Source organism: Dermacentor variabilis, chromosome 5 (assembly GCF_050947875.1).
Source record: "Dermacentor variabilis isolate Ectoservices chromosome 5, ASM5094787v1, whole genome shotgun sequence".
Taxonomy (NCBI): Eukaryota; Metazoa; Arthropoda; class Arachnida; order Ixodida; family Ixodidae; genus Dermacentor; species Dermacentor variabilis.
This window is the reverse complement of record NC_134572.1, coordinates 175567681-175592461: the sequence shown is the minus strand read 5'-3', so window position 1 is coordinate 175592461 and position 24781 is coordinate 175567681. Positions and strand designations below refer to the sequence as shown.

Genomic DNA, 24781 nt, shown 5'->3' with positions numbered 1-24781 from the left:
TGATAGCTTACACCGAGCGGGCATGCTTAGCTTTAGTTTGGGCTGTCGCAATGTTCCGGCCGTATTTGTATGGCCACACGTTTTCGGTCGTTACAGACCACCATGCCCTCTGCTGGCTGTCTTCCCTCCGGGACCCCACAGGACGGCTTGGTCGCTGGGCTTTGCGGCTCCAGGATTTTTCATTTGTTGTCAACTATAAGTCTGGACATCTGCACAAGGATGCTGACTGCCTCTCGCGTCACCCCGTGGATCCTCCCGATCCTGTTGCGCATGATCCGGCGATCTGCGTGATGGCTTTGACTGACATGACCGCCATGCACACTGAACAACAAGGCGACGCATCGTTACAGCCCATCATTGCAGGAGTGCAATCTGGCAGCCCCGATGGCACGTTCCACACGTTCGTGCTGCAGGACGCCATCCTCTACCGCTGCAATATCAACCCTCACGGCCCTGAGTTGCTCCTTGTCCTTCCTCGTTATCTACGATCCGTCGTTCTCGAACAACTTCACGATGCACAGACAGCAGGACACCTTGGAGTTTGGCATACGTACGACCGCGTACAACGTCGGTTCTTCTGGCCGGGTCTCTACCGCTCTGTGCATTGTTATGTCGCAACTTGCAAATTCTGCCAGCGCCAGAAGAAACCTCCACTGCCACCTGTCGGCCGACTTCATCCAACTGAACTTCCCTCTGAACCATTCTTTCGCGTAGGCCTTGACCTGCTTGGCTCTTTTCCGATGACGACTAGAGGGAATAAATGGATTGCTGTCACTACTGATTACACGACACGCTGCGTGATAACAAAGGTGTGGCCAACTAGTTGCGCTACAGACGTCGCTGATTTTCTTCTTCACGTCGTCATTCTCCAGCACGGTGCACCTCGACAGTTACTTACAGACGGCGGCCGCTCATTCTTGTCTAGAGTTGTGGACGACCTTCTCCACTCTTGTGCCACTGAGCACAAGAGCGTAGGAACGGTCTTACGGAACATCTCAACCGAACACTCACAGAGGTGCTGACGATGTACATTTCTGACAATCACCGCGACTGGGACGCCACGCTGGCCTACGTGACATTCGCATATAACTCGTCCCGACATGACACCGCAGGATATTTATCCTTTTATCTTTTGTATGGTCGTGACCCCACTTTGCCCTTTAGCACCATCCTACCTTCTGTGCCCCGCATTGCCACTGAGTACGCTCGTGAAGTCATCGATCGCGCTCGCATAGCGCATCAAGTCGCCCGATCGCGCTTATTAGCCTCGCAGCATCTGCAAAAACAGCATTACGACTGGTGCCATCACGATGTTCAGTTCACCCCAGGTGCTTGGGTGCTGCTTTGGTCACCATGTCATCGGGTCAGCCTCTCCCAGGAGCTTCTCTCTCGCTACACAGGGCCTTATGAAGTCCCCCGTCAAGTTAACGACGTCAGTTACGAGATTGCGCTGTTACAGTTCCATTCATCCTCAAGTCCGCTGCCTGTTGACGTCGTGCACGTTTTGCGGCTGGAGCCATACTTCGCTCGCAGTTCTTCACCTACCATGTGCTGAGACGGCGCTTCACCACCCGGGGGTTCTGTTACGGAAAGATGAAAGGAGAGAGAGAGGAAGAAGATAGGCGAGATGCTGGCTGCAGCGTGTTGTTGCTAGTCAGTTATCTTAACCCTATTGACTCTGGTTGCATATACATTGTAAATACAGTCTTATACTCCCAACATCCCCGTAACAATATGTTATTGCTGACCACATGGCGCTTTCCAGTCCTGTTGTTCTTCACATAGTTTTGTGCCTTTTTCACAGTAAGCAGATTAGTTATCCCATTCCGCTATCATTCAGGGTGGGAATGATTCAGGTGACACGAATAGCTTAAGCTTGCAGCTAAACTTGTATTTAAAAGACATTGCTGAGGGAAAAACTATTGAGGCTGAAAAATATGTTCTGCAGATGACCCTCGCATTGCTAAAGTTTGGTTATCATTATCAAAAGAGAGGTAATCTTACTGCAATGTTTGAAGGGCAACATGTCAAGTGTGACAACTCTTTTCATTCTGTTTCTATTTCATGTTTGTTGCACGTGCACATAAATATTGTTAATCTTCCAATCCCTTTAGTTTGGGAATCTGCTTGCGGTGCACATTGTGTGTGTAAACATCCTACCTAGATTTTTGTGTGCTGTAGTGTTTACTGAACTTAACTGAAATTAAAAATAAGTTATGTTTGAATATGCAGAATAGAATTAGAATGTTACTTCTTTTCTGCTTCAATATGAGCTTCTCCCCCTCCCTCTTGGAAAAGAAAGTAACGGTGTCCAGGGGACGTATTCTGTAAGTGTTCGCCTAGTGCATATGTCCATTTCGTCTGCTGTTGAACTTCTGATTGGCTGGACTGGGTTGCACGTCCGCAGCTGCAAGACGCCACAGCTAATAAGCACTGCAGCAGACGAAATGGACATGTGCACTAGGTGGACACTTACAGAATACCTCCCCAGGTAGGACAGATTCTTTGGAGCTTTTCGTCCATGTATTGTCTGCGCCTGTAGCTCAACCATGCTACCGCATTTGTAAATGCACACTGGCTTGCTATCACTTTAATGTGGGAGCATTGCAGTTTTCAAAGTAGCTTGTCAGGAGGCAGGTACATTGTGATACGCTCGTGAGCGTTTCACGTAGGTTACTATCCTACTTTAAATTAAAGGATTGTCGTTCAGTGGTGGGAGACCTACATACATGGAACCTCACTTGCACAGTCCCATTTCGTACGATTTCCTGGCGCCTATGTTCCCAATCGTGTACACAGAAAGTGACACAGTACATTTATGCTTCCTTTCTTTACTGGTTGATACATTCTCAAAAACAACAGTTTTTTGGACCTAACATTCAGTACACCTAAACTGTGATCATATGATACGTTCACCGACCACTAGAATTCACAAGAACAAGATAAAGCGTGAAGCACGAGTGACAGAGAGCAGTAGGTGCCTGCCATGGAAGCTTTGCCACAGCATTCGCTCGCCCATGTCGTGGGAAAATACCGGCACGCATGTCGCATTCACAGCTATCTTGTCCAACCCTATTGCGATAAGAATGTTTATCTATCTGTATTGCAGCACGGAAGGCATAGTGTCATTGGAAGCTTACTGCACACTTGTAATTTGCAATAATTCAAATGCAGCGCCGTTGTATGCTGCAGATGGCACAAAGCGGGTGTCACATTTTGCTCTGGTGGCATTGTATTCCGGCGTCGCCCACCAGCTCGATTTCATTTTGGTATCTCGTCACCATCTTAAAACACTATGCAATAGGAAAACAATGCATGTCTCGGGCCACTCAAGCTCCACCAGCTCGGCGCGTATATCGGCATCCCTTGCTGCAACGATTTGCACAACGCTTTGCTTTACGTAGATGTCAATTACAGCTGGGGGGAGTATGCTAAATATGTTTGTGACCTTAAGTCATACGTTTTCCCAATTAGTATGCCTATCCTCACATTTTTTTCCTATAACGTATGAACGAGGTTCTACTTTAATTATTCAAATGATGCACTTCCTAGCTAAGTGATTGGCTTTTGATTACACTGGTGCATACCAGTGGCAAAGCCAGAAATTTCGATTGGGGGGGGGGGGGGGGGGGCTCATGTTGCAGTTTGGCCTCCACCTCATAGAATTTGTTGAGGAATCAAATACAGGAATAATAACTGCATTGTCATTGCCAAAGATGCTGCAAACGAATTTTTGAATGCTGCGCATTGTCAAGACACATGAAATATATATTTTTTTGTAAGAAAGTACACTCGTATGTCCCAAAAATTGTGCCTAAAATAACTGATATCAATGCTTCCATGTTTTTTGTATATGTTGTAAGTAAAGGAAATATCAGTTCGAAACCGGCAAAGCAGTGCATGCCGCTGATATGAAAAGTGTAAAGGCCATGAAATTGAGGACAAATATTGTAATTAAACTTTGTCATTCAAGAACCTTGTTTACATTATCGTACATATGCAACGGCTAGGGAAAAATCTCAATAACGCTGTCCTTTGTTTCAATGTATTGTGCAGGAGCAGCTGTCACCGGTCGTGTATTGTGAGTAATTGCACCGAAGTTATAGTCGCAATAGAGGGCACATACAAAATCAGGAGTTCTGCAAAATATATGAGAGCGAGTCAAATGAAAGTCAGCCAATGCGAATATATGACAAATGAGACATTTGCTTCAAAAAATTGGTTACTGACTCTTTCACGTCATCGTCCGACACGAGTCTGGTTCCCGTGAACTGTTTTTTCAACTGCCCCAAAATGTGGAAGTCACTAGGTGACAGGTCTGGGCTGTATGGCAGATGTTGCAGCGTTTCCCACTTGAACTTTGCCAGTTTTGTGTTAACAACATCAACGATGTGGTGACGGGCATTGTCGTTGAGCAAGATGACCGCATTCATACATTTTTCACCTCGTTTGTTTTTGATTGTGACACACAGCTGATCCAGCGTTTCACAATATCGAAAACGATCGATATTCACTCCAAGTTTAGCAAATTCGATCAGTAATGGCCCCTGGCAGCGGAAAAAAGAATCAACATCTTTCCGGCGGAAGTAGAGGCCCTTGCTTTCTTTGGGGATAGTGAATTCGAATGTTTCCACTGTAAGCATTGCCGTCGTTTTTCAGGCTCGTAATAGTGGCACCATGATTTGCGCCGGGTGACAACTGCAGGCAAGAAGTCGTCACCTTCATTGTGATACCGGATGAGACGAGTCACGGCAGCACCGGACCTCTCCATCTTCTGGTGGTGGTTCAAAATCTTGGGCATCCATTGTGCACACTAGAACCGATAACTGAGATATTCATGAATTATGGTGTGAACCAAACCGTGGCTGATGTTCACATGCTCTGCCAATTCATCAGTGCGTATCCTCCGTTTTTGTCTAATCAGCTCATCAACGTTTGTCATTGTGTTGGAGGTGATTGCATGGTGGCTTTGCCACGGTCTTGGATTGTCTTTGCAACTTTCACATCCTTCTTTGAACCGTTTGCTCCGACGCTTCACAGTGGCCAATGAAATGCAATGTTCCACGTACACGACTAATTTCTAATTGGGAAACGCCTTCAGCTGTCAAAAACCTCACGACACCATGCTGTGCAACTTTTATAGCGTCCATTATCTCACGCAACCATGTTTAACCCAATGTATGAGCGCATTAAAGAACATTTATCCTCGCACCTGCATGTCACTTTTGTAAATGAGAAATGCTTCTGTGCTATGCGCATGCCTCGCAGATAATGAACCGAACTATTATTGAGCAGGGCGGGTTGGCTCACTTTCATTTGACTTGCCCTCATACAATAGAAATGGAAGATACAATGCAATATACAAATGCAAAGATGCAGCTTGATAAGGGTTAAAAGAATGTCACTGGAAACAAAGTTCTATGCACAAATACACAAAACCTCACAACAAGATATTTAAGTATACGTTTAAGTTTCCAATAAATCAACATATCCAAGAAAAAGTCACTATATAATGCGTCAAGCAAGGCAAACAAACATGTTGGACAATGACAGATTCACAGATCACAAAATCCTAAGGCCTCCCCCCCCCCCTCCCTCCACTCCCCCTGATGTATCGCCTGCGACGGAAGGCAGCGCACTTCCACCCCACTTTTCTCCCTCGCACGCACAAGACTGAGCCAGCATCGTTGGCTCACCCATACCACTCCCCCCTACGCTTTCACTCGCACATGCAGCATGAGGCACGCGATCACAATGTTATCACCCTTGCACTTATACGGAACATGAAGGCGACGGCGATAGCAGGAATGTGCCTGGAGTGTCCATATAATTGCTATCGCAATAATGTAATAAGAGTATCTGTCAACTGAAGCATCCCATGGCCTATTACTTTCCGCAAAAGAAGTAGTAACGAAATTGAACTTTCACCATGCGGCAATTCGCTGCGCCGCGATGTCTTTTTTCTTTTGTGGTGCCGGAGCACTGAAATAATAAACTCATAGGAAAACACGTTGGCCGCAATCTAATGCCTACTTTGGGCACCTAATGTGGCTACCGAATAAATATAGAAAAAAACGTGAGACGCTTGGTCTACAGAGAACGACACGCATATTGCTCAGTATCCTACACTGGAGAGACAAGACATTCCGGAGAGGTTGTGCTCAAGCGAATGCGTTTCTGTATGTTGAGACCCCATAAGCCAACCCCCACCTGGCTATGACCCTGGTACATACATAACTTAGGTAGGTGCAATGGAAATGACACATATTTGCTTCAAAGGTGTGCATCCATAATGCGATTTTTCCATAGCTACTTGCTGCGTCAAAAATAGCATGCGTAACTTCATTTTTTAATATTTTCCCCCTACAGCTCGGAAGCATTGTTGCGTTCTTACATAAATTTGTGCTGTTTTCCTGTAGTTAATAATTTACACAAATGAACATAAACTGATTCAGGCAGTTGAACCATTATTTGGGGGGGGGTCTCAAGTTGTGCCAGAAATTAAACATTTTTGCTCAAAGGGGCCCTGAACCACTTTTTATAATGTGGAGAAATCCATTTGAAGGTAAAATAGGCTATTGAAGAAATACTTCGTCGCAAAAAGTACTTCAGTGCGATCAGCAGAAACGGGGTTATTGGCAGTCAAACATGCCCTTGACGGGGCTCCTGCTCCTTCTTCAATGCCTTGTACTGCGAAGGCTTTGGAGGAGCAGTGCAATATTATATTACGAAATAACTCATGCGGAAAAGGTTGAGGAGCAGGCTTCTGTTGAAAAGAGAGCATTTGAGAAAAAGGTGATTCTGCAACCCACTTGCGAGCTCCATGCACTTGTGCACGGGCTGCAAAACTTGGCTGACATGTTCACAGCAGCATATGCTATGCGCAGACTGTCTTTTCACCAAGCCCGAGGGACGGTTCAGGATTCCTTTAACCAGATAAAAAAAAAAAGCCTTTGGTTCGACACTATGTTGCTGTGTAGGCTCAGCCTTGCAATGCTACTTCTTTTTTTTTTTTAAGTTTAGGTGCTGTGACATGAGTGACCAGCTGTGGGTTCTAATGTCCCAACATATCTCGTCTTGCAGGGTGTAGGACTCTCGGTTCACGGCACTTTTCGTGTAGCCACAGAGAGGACAGTGTTTGCCATGCCAGAGACAGCAATTGGTGAGTGCTTGCCATTTTACTGGTTCTAGCCAGGGGATGTGTTCTCGAAGGATCACTTTTGGAAGAAGATTACAAGATTTTGCAAGATTTGGCACTGGATGCATGTGCGCAAAGGTTGAGCAAATGCGAGAAGGAAGCTCTCGCTGGCTCTTGTGGGCTGAGTCTCACAAAACCTTGCGAAAGTGAAACTATCACCAAAAGTGATTGCCCGAGAATACTGCCATAGTTCTATGCGAATGTTTCTCGGTTCCAGAAAGTGGTATCCAGTGTGAGTAACACGCATTGGCTAGTGCAGCCCTCACCACAGAATTCTGTTGTTTTCTAGCAACCAAGTTCTCCAGTCAATAAGCCCAGTGAGAGCACTGCATCTAAATGTGTATGCTCAGTTATTGAATTTATTTTTTATGGGGTGATAAACCATTTTACTTCCATTAACCATTAATGTACTTACATGCATGACTTTCAACTAACTGGTGGAATGGGCTTTTAATACAGTCGAACTTTGTTATAACAAAGTCACATTCAACATCAAAATATCTTCATTATGTTCAAGATGCATTATAAGCATATTGTAGCCAGATATAAGCTATTCTTTGTCATCTGTACATGATCATCATCATGTGGGGCTCATATGGGGTTCTTCTTCTTCATCGCTTGTGGGGCTGGCTCTCGAGTGTGATCCGTGCTGTGGGCGTGATCGGTTCACCGTATCTTCGAGTCGGAATAAACGTAGTGACAACTGCTACGTCACAATATATTCATTACACAATGATGCCAGCGAGACACGTTTTATATTTACTTTGTTATATACCAGTAATTTGTTCTATCCATGTTCTTTACATCGAGGTTAGACTATCTTTTCCACTATCTTGTACAAAGACTGTATTCTGGGCTTCCTCAATGCCAGCATCCAATAATGGGAATCCATTCCTCTGCAAACCTGCTGCAGTTTATTAAAAAAGAGAATGCTGTCAAGTGCCTGCACAAAGCGCTCATTAATGTTTTTATGAGCAGTGTCATTATATGTAGGCTTACTGCTACATCACATCATAAAATTGGCTCTGTGTCATGACATCATAACACCAGTTTTGGTATTCTGAGACTAACTGTAGGTGTCACATTAAAATATCTTAGAAGTGTTTTCAGAAAACAGCATTTATATTAAGTCTTACCCTTTTAAAAGGTGTGGGGGAAACATGTAGTAGACTTTCCACAAATTGGAAAGTGTGTGCTAGTACTCCTTTAAAGGGACTGACAACCAATATTCATGGTACCAATTTTTCATAGTGCAATGGAAAGCTTACCGGTCAGAGTGTCTAATCATGAAGTGCTAATGCAGATAACATTGTGGAACATTTTTTATCAGAATTTTTTTATCTGTATTGAGGACGTAGTCCTTCACTGGAAGCATGCTGGAAATGGTGATAGGTGATTGCAATAGCGATTATACACCTGCGCTTGTGGAAGGCAGACAACAAGTGTGGTCATAGCTGTAACAAAATATGATTTTGTTTATCAAGTTGATGTTCCTGCAATTCATGTTTTCTGAATTGTTAAATTATTTCTGCGATAATAGCTAGGTGTTTTCATGGTTTCCTGTCCAACTGCTTTGGTATTTAACCAGTCTTAACGAATCCAATCAGATGAAAAATTAAACAGCACCTTTACATGTGATACAGAGTTCAGCGTGTTGCCGTAGCCCTGGGTGCGCTTTTGATTTCCGAAGCATAGAATAATGCGTGAGCCTCTAATAATATACCAACTGCAATTTTAAGCAATACTTATGCTGTACTTAATAACAGCTGACTCACGTACAGTAATCTTGTAGAATACCTCCGAAGTACCAAGATTTCACCGCCAGGTCTCACCACTTAGTGGTTCTTAAGACTTTCTTTGCCAATTTAAACTTAAAATTCCTACTTAAATCACAAATAGCATGCTGGATTCTATCACTATAAATCATGGTCATTTCATTCCCATCAATGTCTCGCAACACATTCTGGCCACTTGTCGGTCCCTTCAAGGTGTTGCTGTGACATCCTTTAGCTGTCATGTTCCGCAACACTTTCTCATGCAGGTTTTTTCCCGGATGTTGGAGGCAGCTATGTGTTGCCGCGGCTACCGGGAAAGCTAGGCCTCTACCTGGGCTTGACTGGACAGCGAATGACCGGCTGGGATGTCCTCAAGGGCCGCATCGCCACACACTTTTCCTCGTCCCAGAGGGTGAGGGAGGGCTCCTCTTTTAATGATGTCACCTGCTGGGGGCAGAACACAGACTGGGAGCAGTTTACCGCAATGGCTGTGGCATTGTGCTGTACAACATGAGGTCATGGGTTCGATTTCCAGCTGCCACAGCTGCCTTTCGATAAGACAGAAATCCAAAAACACTCATGTACTTAAACTTTTGTGCATGCTAACCCCTTCCATGCCACGCTATTATTCTGAAATCTGACAAAAAATGCCCAATTCTTTACTGTGGAATACTTCGCAAAAAAAATGTAGACAATATTTTTAGTATTAACAAAATTTCAACTGGTTCGTTTCAAAAATTGACCCAGAACTATAGAAGGAAATTAAAAAAATAAAATTGAACGCCATTGCCGATGAGATAATAAAAACTTACAGAGAATGAGAAGTGTTGTCGATGAGCAGAGATCGCCATTGGCTGTTTTTACCAGAAACACATGGACGAACTGATCTCGTCCATGGCATGAAAAGCTGGTAAAAATTAATCCAAAACGCCCTCAATAATTAGCAGTGCAACTTCCAAACATTGAACATCCCCCCCTTCTCCCCCTATTTTTCAAAGTTTAGTTTGTTAACAACAGCAACATACTCGTGTGCCACTTGTACAGCAAGTAATTATCTCTCTTGCAAAGAGAACGAAGATCATGGGCTCTGCAGACGGTGGCAAAACCATTATCGCTGGCTAAGCTGCCCTGCTATCTGATGCAGCAAGTCTATGTGTGCATCCTTCTCACGTCAATATTGTCAGTATTATTTAAGGAAAGGGCAGCGAAACAGATTCATAATTTTGATTTTTTTAGTGAGCTCTTTTGCATCCATGCCTGTAATTGAAAGCACTTTTGGGATGGGGAACAAGGTAGACTGGTTCATGTGCAATCTCACTCGGTCTCGTGCCCACAATATTTTTTAAATTTTAAAGCTCACAGGTTGGCAGCTATGAGAGTGTAGGAAGACAACACCACATCATTGTGTCACACTTCCAATAGGTGTGCAAGTGGCAGATCTGGCAGTCCTGAAAAAAAAAACTTGCCGATTATCCTATAGCACAGGCAACCTCCTGGGTACCTCCTCAGGAAGTAGTATCAAGTCGCATAGTTATTAGTGCATTACTACTTTCGTGGCTGGGTAGCATAACTCTTGACTTTTCCAGGACTGTGATTTTTTATGACTCTAAGATTCTCATGTGTTTATCTGCACCGTACTCTCTGCACCCTTTATCACCCCTCGAGAGCCCGTTTTCTTCTGCACCTGCGTTCAGTGGCGATCTAGAAAAGACCACCCACCACACTGAGGTGGACCTCTGTGGCTCTTAACCCTTTCTGCGTAACATAATTTTCTTGATTTCTGACCAAAAATGAGCATATTGTTTTGCTGCAATGAATCGATTACAAAGAAGTTAAGCAATATTTCAGCGCAAATTATTGCAAATATTAGCCATCTATTGCAAAAGTGAAGCTTAAAGGAACCCTGAAATGATTTTGACGATTTTGTACAAACATATTGAGTCGTTGGGGTTGGCCCTTCTGGTCCTTAATTGATGCATCTAAGTGCTCCGCATAAAGCAAGTAATTTATCATAACGTTTCAAAAATGTACATCGCTGCTGATCACAGCGCACCACTCACCTGAGTTTTCATCCACCCCAACTAAGTAACGCGAGATGACCATATGACGCCAGTAGTGCGAGCTTTCCGATTGGTTGCTCAGGACGCGTCATCAATAATTTTTCCGATTTTATGGTGAACAAATCTTCTTCGTAATAGTTATAAAGTTAATTTGTTTGTATAAAAAGGAACTGAAAAAAAAAAATGCACAAGGACAATTTGTCACTACACTCGAGTATTTCCGGCACACAGCAAGTGTCGTCTCCTTGTGTCACAACGGGCTCTGTGTTGACGCGAGCTGCGTGGTCTTTGTTGGTCTCAATCTGCCTTTCCGCATGCACCATGGTTCGCCTTTGCATTATGGGCTGCAATTGTAGCAAACAGCGACATGTCAACCTGTGAAATCGTGTCCCTCTGCAAGGCAAACATATGAATGGAGTGGCTGTAGTGCTGGTTGTCAGTGTCCGATCGTCACCAGCATCTACACATTTGCAGCCGTCACTTCACAACAAAGGATTACTGTATACCAAAGATGTTTCGCATGTCCAGTGTTCTGGTACATGCAAGTGCAAGCGGACTGTGCCTGGGTGTTTTACGGGATGAGCAGAGATTCAAATGTGAACAGCCTGGACAGTGCAGCCACCTGGTGGCACAGAACTCTACCAAACACTGAACTAATATAGCAGTAACCAAGTGTATTCTACTTTGTTGACAATATTTTTTGGCAGGAGCGTAATCTTGAACACATTTTTCTAGATGTCTAAAATGTGTTACACTTGGTTCCAGCAATATTAGCCCTTTGCTTGGCTGGTTAACCTTTGCGCCACAATGTGGCTGGACTGCCGGGCAGACCAATCAGGCCACTCACATATGTCTACGCTGAAGCTCCTTCGTCACCGCAATAGTAGTATGGAGGGGCTTTAGTTTATGCCTCCACCTATCCGTCAAAACTATCCGTATCAGCTCACCTGTGGTTACGGGACGTGCTCGGCGCTGTGATGGAATGCTCACAATACGCGCTGCTTCGATAGCTCTCGCTTGAGATTGACTACCAGGCTGGCGGTGGACAGGTTGGAGAGGCTTCACGCACGGTCTCTAAGACAACCGGAAGTAGACGACTGACATCGCATGTCGACGCAGAGCCAGTGAAGGCGGTGCTTAGCCCCGATCACTCGGCAAACGAGTGGGAGAAAAATGCATAGCTATGGAGCAGGGTAACTTATAATCATCCGTAGCTCTTTTAATATACGACGTTAGGATGGATAGTTGGGCGTGTTGGTTAAGCATGAGCCCCTTTGTGTGTGTGTTTTTAGCGCCTTCACTTCAGATCTTTTAATATGAAACACTTCACACAAATTGTGCTACTGTATTGTGGATTTACTGTAGCTGTACCCTGCATGTCTACAAAATTTGTCTGAACTATTACAGGCACTCTTTAAAGGGGCAATAAACACAAATATCTAGTCAACGTGGACTGTTAAAATACCATTCCATAAGCTCGCAGTGCTTGTTTCATGCGAAGTAAAGACTTAGTTTAAGACGAAATCGCATCTAAAAAGACTGCATACAATTAGCTTAATTTAAATCGCCCACCCCTAAGTCTGGGAGTGGTGACGTTGCATATGCCATCCCCACCCTTTGCTGCTGTCGGGGAGTAAAATGTTGCCCGACAGATTGCGCTACAGTTTTTTGCACAAAACAGAAACCCACGACCATGGAGAAACTGAGACAAGACAGAGCGTTGAATTCGCCACTCCAGATTGCTTTTGTTCAAGTGACCTGGACCGTTCAGGCATCCCACGACATCACATGTCGTGAAGCCGTCAAAGCCAGCACAGCACTACGCAATAACGAAATTACTGAAACACCAAAGCGCAGGGGATGCAGAGTCTAAAAGAAACGAAACCTTTCGACCACCTGCATCGTTGTCTAGGGTAACATCAATGAGTTCTTTTTTCTAAATATCAAGTAGAACTGGACAAGTAGCATTTTCTTTCATCTTATAATGCAGTGCAATTATCTTTTTATTACGAGAGGTTGAGTACTAGTGACAGAATAAAAATAGGAGTGCCTATGTCATTAGGCTAGTACTTAAATGTGCCGTGTGGGTCGCAAGTGCCGTCTTGCATTCAGCTCAATTTCTCGATTACTGAGACATTGTTCGGAACAATATTGACGCCTTAAGCATTCTCAAGCATTAGTATATCACTTTAAGCTTGACTTATTATTGCCTTTTTTGTCCCATTAACAGCAGCATACAAACATTTTTTTGAAAAGCCCAATGTATTGTCGCATAGTAGTGGCAATGAAAAAAGCAGCAAAACTGGGAATGACGAAACCAGCATCTTATGGGGCGAACTTGTGCCCTCAGAAACAGGCTACACTTCAAGAACGGCGACAGCGGCGAATACAGTCAGCGATCAGCAAAAATCTGATCTGCTGGTCAAGTGCATTGGCTTTTATACATGAGTCATCGAAGGTTCCAGAGTACCGTATTTACCCGCGTATAACCCGCCCCTGCGTATAACCCGCACCCCTAACTTTGAACTCGGCGGAAAAAAAAAAAAACTCGCGTATAACCCGCACGTTTACCTGAAAAAAAAAAAAAATGAGCGCTAGAAAGATGCAACTCACACTCAGTGATCATTTCGTTTTCAGAACATTTATTCAAACGACCGCCACCACGTCACTGGTTATCCGATTCTTAATCGTTGCCGCTCTCACTACTGCCATCCGAGGCTTCATCGCCACTCTCAAAGACGTAGTCGTCCTCGGAACCATCCAGACTATTACTGATCGCACTTTTTTTAACGCTTTTGCGCACCAAATCGGCCGGTATCGCTTTCCACGCATCCACGATCCACTGGCACAGCAATGGAATATCAGGCCTTCGCACGCGTCCCGTCGGTGTGCGAAGGCGAGTCTTCACCGCATCAGTGCAGTGGCCTCTGAAGGAATCTAGTACGAGCATCGACCGGCGTGCCAGCAAGGCACCTGGTCTTCGCTCCCAGATTACTCGAAGCCAGTCACCGACTAGGCCACTGTTCATCCACGAATTTTCTTCCGCACGCACAACGATTCCTGGGGGCAGTGGAATGCCAGGCAGCGTCTTGCGTTTGAAAATCACATACGGGCGCAGTTTCGTGCCGTCAGCCAAAGCGCATAGCATGACTGTGCAGCGCAGCTTGGCATTTCCGCCGGTCAGCACGCTGACTGATTTGGAGCCCTTTTTTTCCATGGTCGTGTCCATCGGCATCTCAAAGTACACAGGTGTTTGATCAGCATTTCCCACCTGAGACAGCAAATAGCTGTGCTCCTTCCGAAGTGCGATCACATATCGTTGAAAGTTCAACTTTTCCTCATAGGCTTCAGGAAGCCGCTGGCACATGGTTGTTCGCCGCCGCATAGAAAATCCATGTCTTCGCATGAAGCGCTGAAGCCATCCACGGCTTGCACGAAACTCACGTGGAATGTTCAATTCCCGGGCCAACTTCAGGGCTTCCATTTGCGCCATCTCAGTCGAAACAGCGTGGCCACGACTTCTCTGCTCCTCAATGAACTTCGCAAGCTGCGTCTCGAGGTGGGGGTACGCGCCAGTCTTCGGACCCCGAAACGCTCGCCTGTTCCGGTTCGTTGCTTCGAGACTCTCTTTTTTTCTTCCTCCAGTCGCGAATGCACGACTCGTCGACGTCATGCTGTCTTGCAGCAGCTCTGTTGCAGATTTCTTCGGCAGCGGCTATAATCTTTAGCTTCTCTTTCGCTGTGAAACACTGCTGTCGAGTCGCACTCATGATGCCAAAACAAAGCAGGCAAACAGTGCAAACTGGGGTAAGTACACTAAACAGCGCCTAACGCGAGGCTCAACAATGCTGGCCTTTCGTTGGCCCTTCATCGGCTTGACAAGCGTCGATGACGATGGGGATGGCGGACTACACGGGGAGGCCGCCGCACATTGCGGTGAAGCCGACCCCCCCCCCCCCTCCCAAGGAAAAAATTCGCAGATAACCCGCACCCCCACTTTTTAAACGCGTTTTTTCACATTTTGGTGCGGGTTATACGCGAATAAATACGGTAATTGGTGGTGCCCGCGGGTCTTCCAGAATGTTCTACACAGTTTGCGTTGCACATGCAATCAGATTACACAAGCTTCGATGACTACAGAACCATCGATAACATTAGAGAAACTTCCAATACATGCGGACGCATCCTGCGCAGAGTAATAACATTCGTTAGATGGTGTAAAGTGCTCACCCATAAATAATAAGGCCACGTGTCAGTATTGTCAATGTGCAAATAAAAATAGAAAACTTGGAGGACACTTAAGCTTCGCCTTCAAGAGTGGAACGCAATAGCGTTAACGCACCCCGTTCACACCGCCCACTCATTCGCTCGGCATGCTCTCGAGTCACACAAAGACGCAACGTGCGCCTGAGCAAGCGGAACGAACCAAAGAACTCAGTGTCTTGGAGGTAGAAAAAATCTACGCGAGCCAAACGTCGTGACTGGCACGGACAGCCGGGCCGCGATGCGTCATGAAGGCGGACGCAATCATAGGGCTGACGCCTCGATGGGATCGTCCTCCATCTCACTTGAGAGCACCACACAGACGCATGACTCTTCGCTAGCAGCATGGCACACATCGCAAGGGACGCTTTCCCACCAGACGTGCTACGGCGCAACGATCACGTCAGAGGCGTCCCACATCGGACGCTGCACCTAGGAATCACGCTGTAAGCGGAAAGTGGAGCCGCGTCGCCTAAACACGAGGGTTCGAGTGACGCACGCTGGAATTTGGAAGGGGAGAGAGCGACAAAACTTATCAAACGCAAGGGCATTGGGGCATCCTCGCACCGGTCCCCGCACGGCCACAATGCGCTCAAACGAGACGAAGGGGAGAAGCGGCGAGTGGCGCGCCACCTGTCGGGGCAGCGCCGTACATTGCGAGGAGGGGGTCTTCTGTGTTTGCCGCAAGATGGCTCTGCGTGTGCGCCAAGCGCCGAAGAAATGTAGTGGAAACGTACTTCGCTACTCATTTAACTGCGACTTCTGTAATTTACATGCTCATAATTACCTATATACACCGCAGTATAACTTTATACGGCATGTTTCTAAGGCAACACCGCATTCACGAGAGGCGCTTTTGTACCGCTTTGAACCATCAAACTCATGGCTGAGTGGTAGCATCTCCGTCTCACACTCCGTAGACCCTGGTTCGATTCCCACCCAGCCCATCTTGCAAGTTGTTTTTATTTATGAATTGCCTTCCGCCATTTCTCGCTCATGGCCAACGCTGCCAACGCCCACGACACCGGCTTTTCTGCGACACGAGCTCCTTAATGCTCTCGCGTTAAAATATTGTTAACGAACTGCGCTCATCCTTGGCCGTTTTTGCCAAAGACACATGGATGAGCCCAGCCCATCTATGGGACAGAAGGGTTTAAATTTCGGGTGTGCAAATACTTGAATACAGTATTGCCAAATCAAATCGAATCGAACAGTGAACTTTTGAATCGTTCGATTTGCGATTGGAATATCTACTATTGAAACATCGTATATATTCGGTGTAGAGACCTGTAGAGTGCCACATGTCGTGTGCGGCTCAGAGCTTCATGGGCTTGATGCCGCCCATGTGAGGGTTTCACGTTGTTTTCAGTGCAACAGGAGCGTCGAGCGCACCACACAGGTTAGCATAATTTGTCACTGCGAGTGCCTGCCGACGTCGGCCCGATTAGGGGATAATGCACAAGGGTTAAATGGGTTAAACCCCACTTAACGGAGGTCCAATGTTCTACACCCACAAAATAAAATTGAACAAAGCAGTTGGCAGTGTACATTTCAAGCTTATACACCTCATTGCACCTTCAAGTCCTTTTGGTTTCAACAAAAGTTGCCGTGTGCCATTTTGTTTTAGATTACCATATTTACTCGCATAATGATCGCACTTTTTTGTCAGAAAAATTGATGTATATTCAGGGGTGCGATCATTACGCGGGTTAAATTTCCCGCGAAAAAAAAAATTTTTTTGTCCCGCGTTTGCTGCGGGATGTGGGTGCGGGACGCCAAAACAAGAATGGCGGCCGGCAGAGCAAGCCGAATGCGCCGAACGCGATTCTTTTTTTCTTCTCGTGAGTGCATTACGTGCATTGAAACAGTTTCTTCCGTATCAGTAATGAATAATATCATTAATATCAGCAATTTTGCAGCAATAACATAGCCATGTCATCACTTAGAGGGGACAGAAACAGATGGGCGCGATTAGCTGTGTTACAAGCGTCGGCATATGAATAGGGTACACTTTTAACGTATCAGTGTAAAGGGGCCACTATCATTGCCGTGCGTGATTTATTGCGTGCCCACAAGTGCAGATGAAAAGAATTGAAAGGCGCCTTGTTGTTTTTGTTGACCGCAACCATTATAAAGCCTACCCATAATAAAGGCAAAGTTTGGTTGTACCTCTTTTTGTCATGGAAGTGCGGAAAGTGATTAAAGTAATGAAATGAGGCATGCACTTAAGAATGTTTGGTGCGTGCAGACCGCTTGGCTTGTCTTGAACAGTCGTTAGCATAGCATTCGACAGATGGCAAGCGCGATCATTATTAGCTAGACTTGGCACACGACATATCACTGCGGCAAGTTCAGGGTGCGATTATTACATGGGAAATTTAAAAAATCGAATTTTGACGACAAAATTCAGGGGTGCGATCATTACGCGAGTGCGATCATTATGCGAGTAAATACGGTACATAGTGGCATTAGCTGCAGTAGTAACTAGCTTCACATTTTCGCTTTTGTGTCCACAGATTGAGCACATCGAAGGCGACCTGATGCGACTGACCACACCAAATATCTCGGACATTGACAAGATTCTCGTCAAACATCAAGACCAGGTGAGCATTTTCATCAGACGATCGAAACACATGAAGCTCGAAGGGGTAAGACTACAGTTTGCTCGATGCCAGCTCCTGCAGTGTTCTAGCGTGGAGTTTTGTTTCTAAAGACTAGATTTCTAGTCTGCCACACGCAAGTTGTGCATGTGCAATTGCACAACTGCATGTGATAACAGAACAACTCGGTGGCAGTGCCTATAATGGGAACATGCCTTGAGTGTCCATATAATATCTGTCACAATAAAGGCAACAAGCATAGGGCAACATGAACATTCGGCACTACCAAAATTATGCTCAGAATGGCTGATGATGCTTAGCTAATGATGACTGGTTATAAAAATGCTTTCTGGAGGACAATTACCAAATGAAAACATGAGTTCAAGTACTTGTATAACTCTGATGATAGGTGGTCTTTCAGATTTTGCTCAGTATCAACAGCTGGAAATTGCATACTTTGTAGCAACGCGTCCTAACAATAATAATGACTCAAAAACTGATGCTTGGTATCTGACGTAGACTATAGTGGCCTGCTAAACAGTAGCGGCAACTCAAATGTATTTTTTCTTATTTTTTTTTTCTCGCAGCTGTTGCGAGAAACATGTGGCATTGTTGAAGCAACCTGTAAACAGTTTTGAATGAACCTGGCTGATCTTTTTCACAGTAAACAGCTGCAGGAATAGCTCATGCATAAGCTTGTCAACATCGTTGATGTGCAACATGATAATGCAAAGCTTGGCAGCATGCTGCTGCATTCAGTGTTACTAGATGTACAACATGCATCAAATGTTGGACGCTCGTTGCAGTGTGAAGCTGACTTCCGGAAGGAGTTCATCCTCAAGAAGTACATGGGCCGCATCAACGCCGCCTTTGATGCCCCAAGTGTGGAGCAAATCATCGAGAATCTCAAAAAGGACAACTCAGACTGGGCCAAAGAGCAGCTCACCACACTGAGCAGAATGGTCAGTTTTGAGATGATGCCCTTCAGTCTGTTCAAATGACACGAAAAGAATTATAGAAGGGGAGCATATTGATGGTGATATTCCGCATGGTCGTTAATTACTTGATACTTGCTTCACGTGTGCTGACACAAGAAATTTTGTCTGTTTTTTTGTTTAACACGTACATGCCTGTCCGCTAATCGCATAGTGAGGCATCATTTGGTGCAGTATGAAACATTTAACGCAGTAACTGTGGTGTAGGTCATGAGAAGTGTTGGTGATTATTCTACCTGTGTGATTAATAATGCAGGTCTTTCCTAAGTGAAGAAGGAATATTGTTGTGGTAAATTGAATGCAAGTGAAAATTTCCTGCTGCTTTCAATAGGCGATGTTCAAATCCAGCCTCCATCAACCGCATCTTCAGAGTAACAGAAACAGATCTCAAAGGCTATGCATGTACCAGAAATGATTCCAGAGCCAGAAACCTGCCATGGTCACCGTGTTTTTGACATTACCCATCACAAGCATAGTGGCACCATCTCTCCAAACCATCAAGAAAGTGCAAACATGCACAACTCACCACGTAGTCATGCCACACCTGAGGGATAGAATTTTCACATTTCAGCATACAAAAGAATGGGGCAACAGAAAAGCACACACTGACAGCACTGATGCATGACTGAATCTTTATAGCACAAAACGCAATGAACCTAGGGAAATATGCAACAGGAAACACAAAAATAATAATGATCTAAACTCGTCACACACAGTAAAAGAAATGCCTGGCATTGGCATACAGAAAATTGATGCACTCATGTGTCCCAGCTAGCAGACAAAAAACCAGTCGCACATTCAGCATCTTTGCACATGTCTCTACATGTCTGTTTAAAAAAGTGTTGCAAATCAGCACTGTCTGTGTACGCCTCTGTTTTTTTGTGCACTGAAATTCTTTCAGTTCTGTCATTCGCGGTGCCCACTCAAATTCTAAATGTTACGTACTTACCGGTTATTCATGACACAGGGACCAAGACCTTGTAAAGACCTGTTGCATCAAACCTCTTAATGGGCCAGTGGACAGTGGGCAAAATTCTGGTGGTCGTGTGTTATTGCAAATTGTTGACATGCTGTCAGCCTAGGGAATTGTGGACCACGGTGGAAGAACAGATAAGGCGTCCGAACAAGGCTGCCATGCCGACAATTTTTTCGGTTGTGATTTATGTCTCTCTCCTCAGAAGGTGCGGATCATTATGGGATCAACCACAGCAGCTGGTGCCACACTGTGAATGAGGAGAAGGGTTGAGTGGAAGCGGATACTGCGGGCATGCACCACAGAATGCCTGCCAACTGTCGTGATATTATAGTATAATGTCTGATTAAAAACTCGGACATCTTATCGTAAAATTGTGAGAGTGAGCTTGTTTGATTGTCAGTGATACCAACAATTTTATTTGTGTCCAGCTTAGAGCAACAGTGATTTAAATAGCGCACAAAAAAAGTATAGTTGCCAATCGAATTTTTGGAGCCCGAATTCGGACCCCTGCAGCACTGCCACCTGCTCCATAACACCCTAAACCATAAACATAACCACATAAAACCATATAACAGCAACAGAAATTCAGTGCTCTGTTGCAGGAAATGTTTCCTGAATAAAATGCATGAATATTTCCATTTGTCTGCAGCTCAGATCAGTCTAATTGCAACTTTACAGCAGATTGCGTTTACACTGTACTTAGAGAACAAAGTTTCACATTTTACAGTGACACTGTCTTTGACTAGGATCCCAGGATTTTCTCGTGGCGTTAACATAGACAGAAAACTGTCATCATCAATGGCTCATACCTCCTTAGGCGGGGGCTACAAGCACTCAGCATAATGAAGCAAACAGTGCATGCATTCTTTGGAATCACACATACAATATACAGAACAGCATACATTTCAATAAAGAACAAGCTCAAATCGGGCACCGAGCCACATAATTGATGATAAGGCACTCCTGCGCCTACATGCAACGCGAAGCACGTAGCCCTCCCCGATACGTTTCCCGGTAAAGATTACTGTTGCGCAAGCTGACACGACGATGGCAGCTTGACTGTAGCATACGAAGGAGAAAGTTATGCAAGTACACTTTCGTATATTAAAGAAGAACCCGCCTAGCTACTGATTTGTGTTGTGACAGCACTATGGGAAGACCACATGTACTGAGGACTCCTGAAGAGCAGCGTGCATACGAGGTGCGGCAAATTTATCTTTTCTCTGGTCCACTCTTTGTAGGCGCACGAAGTAGCGGAACAAACGCGAGTTAATGACATCTTAGTTGAAATCAAGAAAAAGAAATGGGCATGGGCAGGACATGTAATGAGGAGGGAAGATAACCGATGGTCATTAAGGGTTACGGACTGGATCCCAAGGGAAGGGAAGCGTAGCAGGGGGCGGCAGAAAGTTAGGTGGGCGGATGAGATTAAGAAGTTTGCAGGGACGGCATGGCCACAATTAGTACATGACCGGGGTTGTTGGAGAAGTATGGGAGAGGCCTTTGCCCTGCAGTGGGCGTAACCAGGCTGATTATGATGATGATGATGATGAAGTAGCGGTGCAAGCCAAGCCACAGGCTGTCGAAATGTCTTAGGCTAATAATTAGGGCAAGTGCATGTGAATGTCGCCATGCGAATAATTTCAACCTATGTCACAATAGGTAATCGTTCTAGTTATATCAAGAGTCAGCATCCTGGCATCATAAAAAACAAACAGCACAGAACCAACAGTGAACAAAATACAGTGCCCGTGTTATCCGATTCTCTTGTCCGCTGTTCCTCTCATGCTATTTGCTATTCAATTTAACAACTCGGCATACTTTTCATTTTGAACATCTTGAGTCATTGAACAACTTTTTGTATTTGTCAGCAAATTTTTGTATATTTTGGCTTTGACTGTAGTGTTGTTTGTATTTTAAGTTTGGGCAGGTCTGCCGCAGCGTTTGGGTATTGGACATCAGCCCAGGCAGCAAAAGTATCTCTCCTGAGAATGGAGTCAGGGTTCAGAATGGAATAGTCACTTGCGCTGTTGCACGCATGACATGCAACTTCCATTGTTCAATTTTCTCATGCTCTTGGGTGACTTGGACCGTGTATTTCACCCTCAGAGTTTGAGTAGTGTTTGTGTCTGCTTTCCACAGTCACCACTTTCCCTCAAGATCACCTTCAAAGAGCTTGAAGAAGGCATTCGGCTGACTCTACAAGACGCCCTTAAGATGGAGTTCCGTCTTTCCCAGCGCTTCATGCAGGACTCCGACTTCTACGAGGGAGTCAAATCAGGTTTGTCTTCCTTATAGCAACTTATTATCTAGCGGTGTTCGAATAGCAACTGTGACAGAATCAAATGAATCGAATAGTGCCAGGAGAGAACCAAATTGAATAATGAACTGCCATTCTCACCATCGATTGTCAGCTCTTAAAATAGTCTCAACGTTAACAAGTTTCTGTCATTACACTGTACATTATGAAGTGTTGCTTATTAAAAGCACAAATAGAGCATTGGGAGCAAAAAAAGTCGCAGGCCTGCACACAGTCACAGCATAAGCTGGAGGAACGGCTCGATAGAAGAGCTCCACTTTCGGCACCACGCACTACAGGGCCTTCGCTGCGAAAGTCTATTCACGTCATTTTCACGAGAACGATCTGAACCGTCCGCCCGGCGTTGATGGCGAGCTGCGGCTTGTGCTGCTCTCTGCACAGCGGCCTGCTGAGCCCGATGTTGCCTGGTTGCAGCCGCGCATGTAGCTCTACCATTTGCTTCTTCAGCAACGGTTCGTACCTCGTGCGGTGCCATAATGTGCACCGAAGAGCAAACACAGATATCTAGACTGCGTGGCACTCATGTCACATACCTTAATCCGTGGCACGGTATGTTGCTGCTGATGATGATAATGATGGTTCATTGGCATCCCCTTAAATGCGGAGGATGAGGGGTGACAAATAGTCACCTAGCCTGCTTGAGTTAAACAGGTACGTGCAGCATGCAGCTACTACTATATGCAACTGTTACATGTTGGGACACCACCTGGTGGAATATAACGGATGTGCAATGGAAATGTTTGTACGTATCGACGCTGCGCGTGCCACATCATGTGTCAAATGGCACGATATGATATTGACGATGATGATGATTTAATGGCAGTCCCTTTGAAACAGAGTGGTGACAAGCAGTCACCCAGCCTTCTTGAATTAATCAGGTATAACACACATGTTTTTAATTACATCGATATTTATGCATCCCCATAATCTTTTTTTTTCTCAGGACTTCTCTATTTACCTTGTACTGCTACCTATGCAACTGTAATACAAAGGGCGCATACTATATAGACGCTATGCGGTGCCCATTTCACATTGCAAGGCAAGTGGTACGTTACGATGCTAATGATGATGATGATTTATTGGCGTCCCTTTCGAAACGCGTCAGGGACATACAATGCAGTATTATGACCATATCGAGAAACACGAAAAATATGATCATTCAGGGTGTCTACCAACCGGGAAAACCAGGAATTCTCAGGAATTTTGAGTAGTCTGGAAAACTCAGGGAATTTGTGCTTCTATCAGGGAAGATTAGCTGTAATTTTATTCAAAGGGAACAAAAGTCGTGGTAATGCTGGCTCGAGCAACAGAGAGGAATCGTAACGAATGTTCTTTGACGCCACGTCGGCTGGAGGAGTTGCCAGAATACAGTCAATGACTGACTTTCCGGACGCCAGATAATTCGGACGGCTTCGCGGCACAACTACGTGCCCCATAGGGTAAATGTATAGAAACGTATGAAATTTCGAACACAAGAACCCTTCGCCGTCTGATTTTTCTGACTTTTTGCCGTGGCCGCGGGTCCGAAATGGCATTAATCAAAACCACCACCGCCGTCATTTTGATAACCTCGCCGCCTCGACCCGGCACACTCGCACGAAGATGCGCCTGCAGCCGTAGCCACCACCACGGCAATGCTAGGCCTAGCTGCTTCGAGATTTGGCATTAAACTTCTTGCCGTTCTGTGTCGTGTTTTTTACTGAAATAATTTGCCGCTGCCAGCAATGGTACCGATACCGCCTTTGTGGTCATCGCGATTGGCTTCGAAGTTCGGAAAGCACGGCGCGTTGCATAATGCCGGTTCCCGAAAGTCAGCTTCGCCTCATTACAGTAATGTTACGCCGTGAAGCATAACAAGTGTGGGAAGGGGCAAGTGTCACGGGGCACGGTATGTATTCCTTAATTATACACGCGTGCACCCGTCATCTCCCGTCACAGTACAAGTACCGATATGCCTAATAAGTATACTGGCAGGCCTTCAGAGATTTTTCGGACGTGCCTGTGGCGATTTGAACCCTCAAGGGCTGTAAAAGACATGCATTCACTTTTTCGGACGTTTTCGCGGCCCCTCGGGAGTTCGAAAAATCGGACGCTGACTGTACAATTGTCCAAGAGGATGCTTCAAATAGTCCGTGTAGCGGACGCGCAGCCGGAGGAGAACAAGAAGACAAAGGACTTACGCATTCAGAAATGAACAGGAAAGGAAGCATGCCGCCACTTCTTTTGGAGGAGCTTGCACTCTAAAAGCAAAGTGTTCATTGATGCCGAGATGCAGGTGTCCCTCATCCAAGCAGAAAAACTCTTTTAGAATTGTGAAACGCAACACTGAGGTGTTGTGTGGAGGCTGAGAGTGTGTCAGGACAGTTGAGGTTGACTTACCAGCTGTTGCGGGATAATCTCACGTGTGATAAAGTTCTGGCCTCATAACAATTAGCTTGCTATCAATTGATAGAAGTAGCTCATGTTCGAAAATGTTCTGCATGCATCTCTTTCATATTCATATTTGAGAATGTTCGACTCGATTTGCAATGGGTTTTATTTACTATTTCTTTCGAAGATATTTTATTCGCTGTGCATTTTACTAACCCCTCCCT

General features: G+C 45.2%; 1 protein-coding gene across 1 annotated transcript in view; it reads left to right on the top strand.

The window, feature by feature from the left end:
- The window catches only part of Hibch (3-hydroxyisobutyryl-CoA hydrolase), a 69433-nt gene that overhangs the window by 28480 nt on the left and 16172 nt on the right, over positions 1-24781 (top strand). Inside the window, exons 6-10 of the mRNA XM_075693780.1 lie at positions 7084-7162; positions 9240-9385; positions 17813-17899; positions 18703-18858; positions 22010-22148. Coding sequence (XP_075549895.1) covers positions 7084-7162; positions 9240-9385; positions 17813-17899; positions 18703-18858; positions 22010-22148 — 607 coding nt within the window. The remainder of the gene's footprint in view (positions 1-7083; positions 7163-9239; positions 9386-17812; positions 17900-18702; positions 18859-22009; positions 22149-24781) is intronic.